The sequence below is a fragment of the Sorex fumeus genome, unplaced genomic scaffold (genome assembly GCF_029834395.1).
Source record: "Sorex fumeus unplaced genomic scaffold, SorFum_2.1 ptg000032l, whole genome shotgun sequence".
Lineage (NCBI taxonomy): Eukaryota > Metazoa > Chordata > Mammalia > Eulipotyphla > Soricidae > Sorex > Sorex fumeus.
The window spans coordinates 9398994-9410022 of record NW_026606089.1 but is presented as its reverse complement, the minus strand read 5'-3'; the positions used below and the strand labels follow the sequence as shown (position 1 = coordinate 9410022).

General features: G+C 42.9%; 1 gene segment (V, D, J or C); it reads left to right on the top strand.

The window, feature by feature from the left end:
- Positions 1-10115: 10115 nt before the first annotated feature.
- Positions 10116-10677, top strand: LOC130025756 (probable non-functional immunoglobulin lambda variable 5-48). The segment is given in 2 exon segments: positions 10116-10174; positions 10291-10677. Coding segments are annotated over 2 exon segments (433 nt in total).
- The last annotated feature ends 352 nt before the right edge of the window (positions 10678-11029 follow it).

The window sequence follows — 11029 nt, the reverse complement described above, 5'->3', positions numbered from 1 at the left end:
GACTGGCCCACATTCAAAAGAACAAAACCAACCGATGCTGGTGCGGATGTGGCGAGAAAAGGACACTCCTTCACTGCTGGTGGGAATGCCGACTGGTTCAGCCCTTTTGGAAAACGTATGGATGTTTCTCCAAAAATTAGAAATTGAGCTCCCATTTGACCCAGCGATACCACTCCTGGGAATATACCCCAGAGAGGCAAAAATGTGTGGTCGAAGTGACATCTGCACTTGTTTGTTCATTGCAGCACTCTTTACAATAGCCAGAAACTGGAAGAAACCTGAGTGCCCAAGAACAGATGACTGGTTAAAGAAACTTTGGTACATCTACACAATGGAGTACTATGTAGCTCTTAGAAAAGATGAAGTCATGAACTTTACATACAAGTGGTACAATATGGAAAGTATCATGCTAAGTGAAATGAGTCAGAAAGAGAGGGATAGACATAGAAAGATTACATTCATCTGGGGGATATAAAATAACAAAATATGAGATTAATACCCAAGAATAGCTGAGATCAACACCAGGAGGATTACTCAATAGCTTAGAGGTCAGCCGGGTATTCTAGGGGAAAGTGCAGTTCAGATAGAGAAGGGAGCACCAAATAAAGGGTGTTTGGAGCATCCTCTCAGGAGAGGAGATGCAGGCTGAAAGTAGACTATGGACTGAACATGTTTGCCACTCAATGCCTCTTTTTCTGACCACGACACCCAAAAGGAGAGAACAAAAGGGAATGCCCTGCCACAGTGGCAGGGTGGGATGGGGGGTTTTGGGGGGAGGGATGTTATCTATGGTGGCAGAAAATGGGCATTGTTGGAGGGATGGGTATTTGATCATTGTATAAACGAAACCCAAGTACAAAAATTTGTAAATCTACAACTGTACCTCATGGTGTTTCACTAATATAAAAAAAACAAATCTTACTGGCCCTTATCTCTACTGCCCTTGGGTGTTAGTATCTTATTATGTTAATGTATTTTCCACAAGAGTACAGTTATCCTTTGGATTTTTTCTTTGGTTTCCATGCCATTGATTTCTGTTCTAAGTTTTTTTCAATCTCTCTTTTTAATTATTTTTAAAAAATTATTATTAGTGAATCGCCATGAGGTACAGTTGTAGACTTACAAATTTTTGTGCTTGGGTTTCAGTTATATTGATCATTGTATAATTGAAACCCAAGCACAAAAATTTGTTAATCTACAACTGTACCTCATGGTGTTTTCCATAATAAATTTTTTGAAAAAATGATAATAATCCCCCCCCCCCAAAATAGTACAGTTCTTCGATGTCTGTCCCTCTCTTTCTGATTCATTTCACTTAGCATGATACTCTCCATATCCATCCACTCATAAGCTAATTTCATGACTTCATCTTTCTAACTGCATAGTGTTTTATTGTTATTTTATTGTGTAGATGTAACAGAGTTTCTTTAACCAGTTGTCTGTTCTCGAGCACTTGGGTTGTTTTCATTTTCTGGCTATTGTGAACAGTGCTGCAATGAACAAACAGGTGCAGACGTCATTTCTACTGTGTTCTTCCCCTGCCCCCCCATCCCCGGGATATATATCCAGAAGTGGTATGGTGGGGTCGCATGGAAACTCAATTTCTAGTTTTTTGAATGCCAAACACAGTAACAACAAGTCTCAAAATGGAAACGTTACTGGGCCCGCTCGAGCAAATTGTTGAACAACAGGAGGACAGTGAGAGTGAGAGTGAAAGAATGCTCATATTGTTTTCTAGAAAGACAGGACCAGTCGGCATTCCCATCAACAATGAAAGGGTCCTTTTCTCCCCACATCTGTGCCAACACTGATTTTTCTTGTTCTTTTTGATGTGTACCAGTCTCTGTGGTCTGAGATGATATCTTATTGTTTTGATTTGCATCTCCCTGATGATTAGCAATGTAGAGCATTTTTTCATGTGCTTTTGGCCATTTCTATTTATTTTTTGAGGAAGTTTCTTTTCATTTCTTCTTTTTTGAAAGCGTTGGAGGTGTTTTTCTTGTAAAGTTCTATCAGTGTCTTGTATATCCTGGATATTAACCCCTTATCTGATGGGTATTGGATAATTACCCTTTCCCATTCCGTGGGGTCTCTCTGTATTTTGGTCACTGTTTATTTTGAGGTGCAGAAGCTTCTTAGTTTAATGTAGTCCCATTTGTTTATGTTGTTTCTACTTGCTTGGTCAGTGTTGTTTCATCCTTAAAGATCTTAATCTCTAAAAAGTCAATAAAAATAACTGAAGAATAAAGTCTAAACCTCTCAAGAAGCTGCTTCTGGGAGCTGGGCTTCGTGCTCACCGATGAGATGCATCATTGGGCCTGACCAATTCCCCTGAGCAGAGCTCTTATATGGTATCAGCAGGTGCTTCCTCCCTGGACACTCCAAGAGGTGAAGTAAATGTCTATCTTCCTGAGTCTGGGTGTGAATTGAGCTTCACCAAGCCTCAGAGGACTATGAAGTAATTAGGTAGAAAATTTTCTTTTTGCCTGGTGAGCTTGTCATTGAAAAAAGATGTCTCTGTGCACCATTGCCTGGACTGCTTCCTTTCTCCAGCTCTCTCTCTCTCTTTCTGTCTGTCTCTGTGTCTCTCACTTCACTGACTGGTAAGAACATGGCATGCCATGGAAGACCAGTGGTCTGTATTAGCAAGGAACCAGATCTACGAGGTAACAGTGGCCCCAGCTCCATCACTGTCTGTGTTTGCAGGTTTCCTCTCCCAGCCTGTGGTGACCCAGCCACCCACCCTCAGGTTTTCTCCTTAACTTTGGGAGCAGCAACCTCACCTACATCCTGAGCAATGACTTCACTGTTAGTGGCTACTGGTACCAGAAGTCAGAGATCCATCTTCTACTCTGCCTCACAGATTCAAATAAGAACTGGGCTTCAGAAGATCCTCCTTGTTTCTCTGGATTCAGAGATGACTCTCCCAGTGAAGAGCTTCTCCTCCTCTTTGGCTGCAGCCTGAGGTTGAGTGTCTATGTGGTTGGACACAATTGGGTCTATTACATGGACACAGAAAGGTGAGGAAGTTGTGGAAAAATCTGTACTACTGAGAAATGTTGCATGAGAACAACTACAAAAACTGGCATGCATCATAATTTCTTTCAGTGTGTTTCCTGATAAGAAGTGACATTAAACTTGTACACTCAGACTGGCACACAAGTTTTCAAGCACTTTAGTACAAGTTAGTTGCCCCAAATCCTTGCAGAACCTTGAAGATGAACTCTGGTCTGTGGAGAGCGCTATGGGGTTGCAAGAGAGCTTCTGAATGAAGGGATCCCATAGTTGACAGGATCTAATGCTCCCAAGCTTTGGTTTATTTTTGTGTGCACAGATGAAACTTTCTTCAAAGTCAGGCGAGGACCCATCGGGACCATGTTACACAGGGCTGGGGCACGAATCATGGCTACTGCTGGTGTACAATCAGGCTTGAAGTTTCAGAGCTTTTAGAAATGCCATGGAATCCTGTGGCTTTTGTATGGTTTCAGGGTGATGGATGTTTCTTCCAGGACCTTGGTGAGGGATTTGTTCCTTAGATAAGGGTAAGATTTTTTCAGAGTAAAACTCTGAATCAGGATACAGAGTGGAGGGTTAGTGTACAGATATGAAAATATATGGGCTATCTCTGTAGATGTGAGAGCGTTCACAAGAGTTTGTGATTTCTTGGAGATGAAGGGGGTGACACCTAACCACTGGGATGCACCATATTCCTTAGTTGGGATGAGGACGAGTGTGTCTAACACCATGTTTCTGGGTGGGCACACAATAGAGAACTGCTGGAGCAAGATATCAGAGCTGCATCAGGATGAAGCAATGTTGCTTCGCCTATATTGGGACACAATAGGGTGTGTCTCTTTTTAGGGCTCTGCACATGCAGGCCCTACTTTATTACAAGTGAGAGGGGCTGTTGCTGGATCTGTAGTCAGACTAAGTTTGGTAGGCCTGCCTTAGGGCATGAAGGGTATATGTCCTTCTGTTCTGTGGGAAGCTGGACTGGAATCTCTCACGTTCTACACTGGGCCACTGGCACCTCTTTGCCAACACTCAGGGTCTTGGTTCTGTGAACAGGTTACCTGGGGCCCAAGAAGATGAGTTTTTTCTCCAGTCCTTTAGGTAAAGGTACTGTGGCAACATTGAGAATCAACCAATTTGAAAATTGAGAACTGGTTTGTTCTTGGTTTTTGGGTTTGTTCTGGGTTTTTGGTTGGGACTGATGTAGATGAGTCTGCCTTTGGAGCATGAATATTTCTTTTCAAAATGATATTTATAGGTTCTGGAATCCAGTGAGACTTCATAATCTCCTATCTGGATCCCAAGCCTCCCACAAAGGCATTTTTCCTTGTGGATATCAATCAATATTTTTTGCTGAGGTTATAGAAGGATAGAAGGGAAAATCTCTTATCCTACTCTCTTGTGTGCCTTAATCAGTTCGAACAAATGAAAACTGGAAAATAAAATTAGGAAACCAATTTCAGTTCCAATGGTAAAGAAAATGAATAAGAAATGGCTTAGTGAAAGAAGCAAAAGAATGTTTACTTAAGACTCTAAGATAATTTTGTAAACTTAGAGGAAACTGTTCAGAAAATGGAAAGATATCCTGTGTTCATGAATTGAAAGGCTAAATGTTGATAAACCTACTATACAAGATTTGAGACATTTAATGAAATATTAAAAAATTTCCACAATTTTTTACATCTACAGAAAAATTCACCCTAAGTAACACATGGGATAGAAGGCAATTAAAATAGACAAAACAATATTGAAAAGTAAGTAAAAGTGGAGTTCTCCTACTTCTTTGTCCTAACATATTTCAAAGGTATAATTGAATAAAACAGGCATTGATAAAAACATAGATTTACCAAAAATTCAATAAACAGATCATCTAAATATAAAGTCATATATTTGGTTAAATGATTTTCAACAGCATTTCAAAAGTGTTTAATGAATAAGTGCTTTTCTCTCAGATAAATTTTGCATCAGCACTGTTCACAATAGCTAAAATCTGGAAACAAACCCAAGTGCCCAAGAATAGATGATGACTGATTAAAGAAACTTTGGTACATCTACACAATGGAATACTATGCAGCCGTCAGGAGAGATGAAGGCATGAACTTTTCTTATAAATGGATGGACATGGAGAGTATCATGCTAAGTGAAGCGAGTCTGAGAGAAACAGACATAAAAGGACTGCATTCATTTGTGGAGTATAAATCAACATAACATAAGGTTGACACCTACGGATAGTAGATTCATGGGACAGATTAGATTGCTCCAAAGCTGGAAGCCTGCCTCATGAGCAAAGGGGAGAAGGCAGCTGGAATAGAGAAGGGATCACTAAGAAAAAGATGGAATCGATCAGGATGGGATATGTGTGCAGAAAGTAGATAAAGGACCAAGCATAATAACCTCTCAGGGTCTGTTGAAAGTAGAGAGAGAATCATGAGTATGGAAAATCATGTCTGCCATGGAGGCAGGGGGAGGGTGTGAAAGGGGGGTATAGCGGGGATATTGGTGGTGGGAAATGTGCACTGGATGGGTGTTTGATTATTATGTGATTGCAACCTAAACATGAAAGCTTGTAACTATGTCATAGTGATTCAATAAAATTTTTTTAAAAAGAATATATCCAAGTTACCTTTATTTTCAATGGAAACTTCCTACTTTCCATGAGACTCTAATATATTAATATTGGAGACATATCGTGTTTGGATTTACCAATAAAAATAATAATAGGGTGAACATCACTGTCACTGTATTGCTGTCATCCTGTTGTTCATCGATTTCCTTGAGCAGGCACCAGTAATGTCTCCTTCATCCTAGCCCGGAGATTTTAGAAAATGCCACATTCGAGACTATTAGGGGCAGGGGTCGGTCCAGTCAGCCCCTCTGGCTCAAACCCTTGTGGGATCACCTGGTCCCTGTTCATCACCATGAGTGTTTGCATTTCCAGGTTCCTTCTCTCAGCCTGCACTGACTCAGCCTCTGTCTGTCTCTGCAACTCTCTGAAGCACCACCAGACTTACCTGTACCCTGATCAGTGGCTTCAGTGTTGGGGACCTCCACATATTCTGGTACCAGCAGATGACAGGAAGATTTCCCCGGTATCTCCTGAGGTTTAAATCAGACTCGGGGGCTGGAGCGATAGCACAGCTGGTAGGGCGTTTGCCTTGCACGCAGCCAAAATGGCCAGCCCTGATTCAATTCCCAGCATCCCATATAGCCCCCCGAGAACTGCCAGGAGTAATTCCTGAGTGCATGAGCCAGGAGTAACCCCTGAGCATCGCCGGGTGTGACCCCCCCAAAAATAAATAAATCAGTCTCAGACAAGCACCAGGCGTCTGGAGTCCCCAGCGGCTCCTCTTGGTCCAAAGATGTTCTGACCAATGCAGGGATCCTGCTCATCTCTGTGCTGCAGCCTGAGGACAAGGCTGACTACTGTCATACCTCACATAGTGGGGTTTCTCACAGTGACACACACAGATAGGGACAACATCTCTGGTACCACTGAGCTGGTCATGTAGCTGTTGAAAAGATACATTTTTATAAACTCCACTAAGAAATTTTCTCTAGGTTCTTTCTTGTTCTTCCCGAATAAAGACTCAAAACCAGATGTAAAACCATCAATGTTACATTGAAAATAGAATCTAAATCTACTGGGCATTGCTGCTGCTCTCCCTTGTGTGGACTGCAACTCAGGAACATGTAGGGGAGGGTATGGAGGGAGGGAGAGAGATAAAGAGAGACAGACAGAGACAGAGAAACAGAATCATATATAGAGATGGAGAGACAGAGACCGGCAGTGAGACAGAGAAACAGACAGATATAGAGATGGAGAGACAGAGACTGGCAGTGAGACAGAGACAGAGAGGTAGAGAGACAGAGGTAGGCAGAGCAAGACTGAAACAGAGAGATAGAGAGACTAAGAGATTGAGAGCGAAACAGAGACAGAGACAGATCGAGAGAAAGAGACAGAGACAGAGATTGAGAGATATACAGAGATAGAGAAATAGAGACAGAGAGTCAGAGTCAGAGATACAGACACAGAGAGAGAAATTGACAGAGAAAGAGACAGAGAAACAGAGAGATAGAGAGAGACAGAGACAAATAGAGGCAGACAGAGAGATGAGAGAGATTGAGAGAAAGAGAGAAAGAGAGAAAGAGAGAGAGAGAGAGAGAGAGGCAGAAAAGCAAAGGACCACCAGTGACAGCCACGCTGTGATCTTTCTCTGAGGGTGGACTTTTGATCTCCGACACCACTAAGGAGTCCCGTGCAACCTTTTCTGCCCCCTGCTGGACCTAGTGACGACACCAGTGACAGCCTTGGTTTTGCAGTTTTGGGAAATATAACACTAGGGATTAAAATTCTATTGTGAGAGAGCGGAGCAATAGTACAGTGGGGAGGACATTTGCCTTGCACATGACCCACCCAGGTTCGATCCCTGGCATCCATACGGTCCCCTGAGCAGCACTAGGAGTAATTCCTGAGTGCAGAGCCAGGAGTAATCCCTGAACATTGCTGGGTGTGATCCAAAAAAAAAAAAAAGCCGAAAAAACCCCAACAAACAAAACAAACAAACAAAACAAAATTCACTTGTAGAATGGGCATCCTAGGCTGAAAAAACTGTAGCTGTGGTAGTTGGGGCATCAGATTCTGACAATCACTAGTTTACTAAACCTAGGACTGTACAGGAATCTGTGATTTTTTTCTTTCATCTTTGGTTTTTAGATCATACCTGGTGGTATCCAGAGTTTATTCCTGGCTCTGTGTTCAAGGGTCACTCATGACAGTGCTTGGGAACCTTATGGGGTCTCAGGAACTAAACGAGGAATGATTGTGTGCAAGATAAGTGCCCTATGTGCTGTCTTATTTTTCCGGCCACAGGTTCGTGTTGTCTGTGGGATATCCCGCCTATGACCACAGTTTTGTCTTCAGTCACAGCATCCTCCCATTTTTTTTCTTTTTTGTAATCCTCATGCCACCTACAGTCATAGGATTTCCTATTCTTTAAAAGATAATACAAATATGAATTGAATGCATGCATATATTTTATTAAAGAGCCATGGTTCACAAAGTTAGTGATAGTTGCATTTTAGGCATACAATAATTCAACACCAAGCCCTCCTCCAGTGATGAATTCCCTCCACTAGTATTCCCAATTTCCCTCGTCATCCCCAACCCCACTTTATTACTGTCTGTCAACTTGATAGGTACATTACAAAACTTCAGGGTTTGCCGCTTAGATATCGTGTTTCAATTTCAGTTCAAAGTATATTTTGGATATATGGGTATACCCCTCACTCACATCATTGTTAAACTGAAGCCCTGATGTCTGTTAACCCGTACTTCTTGTCCACCTCTTTCCTGCTTGATTTCTTTCCTTCTCTGTCTATATCCTCCTGAAGCACTGGGGGCAAGGATGACCTAGCATTCCTCTTTTATATTTACTCATTCAGTACTCTGTAAGCATTTTCCTAAAGGTGACTCATGTAAGCAATTCTTTGGTTCCTCACTTGGGCTTTTCTGACTCATTCATTCGGGTTGTTGGGGGTGTCAAAGGCAACATCACCTCTACAGCTTTTCCCATATGATTATCTACATTTTTTTTTGAAAAATAGATGGGAAACTATGATTGACAGACAATTGTAATTTGTGAAACAAAGAAGGCTTTGTTTGTGAAACAACGAGGCTGAAATAAAGAAATATGGTGCGGGCCTATAACACAGTCATCCTAGGAAATATGAGACCAGGACCATGGGAGGTATAGCTCATCCCCAATGCCCCATAAAACGTAAAATCTCAGAGTGGTTGAGCACCGTTACTCATCTTCTCTAGACATAGAGCCTCCAGACTGCTCTGCTGGCTCAAGCAAGCCCGGGAAGTTCCTTGTCCAATAGCAGAAGCTCCTCTCTCTTGTGGACCTGGATGACCAGTCTCCTCCCCTCTGTACAAGGATGTGTCTTTGCTCACAGATCCCTCTGCATCATCCCAGGGCAACTGTGTTCACATTGTGTGGCGATCAGTTTCTAGTCTAGTTTTCAAAAAAATATGTAGATGATCATATAGGAAAAGCTGTTTATTGATGTCAGTTCTCCCAGTGAGTCGAACACATGTCCCGTGAATTTTTTGTTCTGTTACAGACTGTAAAGGTAAAGGCCCTCCCGTTGATCATCGATTTGCTCGAGCGGGCCCAGTAACGTCTCCATTGGAGACTTTGTTGTTACTGTGTCTGGCATATCGAATACTCTCGGTAGCTTGCCGGGCTCTCCGAGAGGGGCGGAGGAATCGAACTCAGGTCCTTGCCAAGGAAACATTACAAATGAGACGGAAATTTGATGAGTTAGCAGCAGAGGGAGTTGGAATCCTCAATAGGGTTTGTAGAGGTGGGCACCTCCTTGTGAACAATTGTAAAGTTTCAGCCAACCACACCTCCTTGCCAACCCTGCCCAAGCACACTGGACTCTGAAGCAGACTCAGCAGCTGTACCTTCTGTGACTGTGCAGTATCTCCTGCTTTCAGGACTGTGTCAAGTCCCAGCGGTTGTTTCCTCCCACGTGTAAATCTGAGACTTTTCATTAGCACTGTCGGTATAAAGAGTGAAGAGCAGCAGAGACTTTTCTGGAGGTGGACACAATGGTACATAATAAACACTCATAGGTAGTATATAAATTAATATAGTAAAGAAGCAATTGATCCTCAAAGACAAAAGCATCGAGAACTGGGACGCATATTAATAGGAAGTATATTAATAGAATGCATATTAATAGGAAGCATATTACTGCTGGGGACACGGGGTATTATTATAAATATTGGGGGGCACAGTGGGACCTATTGGAGGGAAGATGACACTGTGGTAGAGGGTAAGTTTGATTATTTTTAGCCTGACACCCTACCATTATCAGTGTTAATCAAAGTGCCTAAAAGAATTTTTCACATGTTTTAACTAAGCAAAAGGAAGAAATAGAATAAGAAGAGCAGACCTCAGCTGGTCCTCAAGGTGAAGCAGAGATCACCTGTGTGGAAAGCAAATTTGCATGAAAAGCCCCTCCTCCTTTAGGGTCCTCCGGGAGATAAGAGATGCTTGTGTCAGCCCAGCCACAGCTCAGAGTCTCTGAGGGTCTGTGTGCAGGATGGCCTGGATTCCTGTCCTCCTTGTGCTCCTCTATCATTGCACAGGTAAGGCTGGTTTACTCATAGCGTAAACTCATAGTCAGTGTCCAACTCTCTGTCTCTGAGTCTCCAGCAGATGACACTGGTCTCTGTCTCGCACCCACGTATGTCTGTGTTTGCAGGTTCCCTCTCCCAGCCTGTGCTGACTCAGCTGCCCTCCCTCTCTGCATCTCCTGGAACAACTGTCAGACTGTCATGTACCGTGAGAAGTGACATCAGTGTTGGGGACCGAAGGATTAGCTGGCACCAACAGAAGCCAAGAAGCCCTCCCCGGTATCTCCTGAACAGACTCAGACAAGGGCCAAGGCTCCGGGGTCCCGAGCCACTTCTCTGGATCCAAAGATTCTTCAGCCAATGCAGGGATTCTGCTCATCTCTGGGCTGCAGCCTGAGGATGAGGCTAACTATTACTGTGCTACATATAACAGTGCTTACCCTCACAGTGATCCAAACTCATGGGGAAGTGAGACAAAAGCCTGCCCACGGCTCTGCTCTGCATGCAAAGGATAACTTGGGATTTTCTCCTCTCCCCCAGCACTGGTGTGGAATCACACACTTGTTTAGGTTGAGTCCTCCAAAGATTCTCAGTCCTGCTCTAGATATTTTAGGGTATACTCTTTCTATTCAGCAGAGATCTTGTTCCAAAACCCATTACCTAAGAGACTTCAGATTTGTGCCTCCATTCCATCTTTGAGTCCTCACCTGTGAACAGTAAGTAAAGATATTGTCAAATATGTATCAGAAATATCAAATGAAGTCATATGAACTTACTACCAAAGGTGGCCTGCATCACTGTCACCCCTTAGCCCATTCTAGATTTGCTGGCATGAGTTTCCCCAGGTTCTCAGTTCTGAGTTGTCCC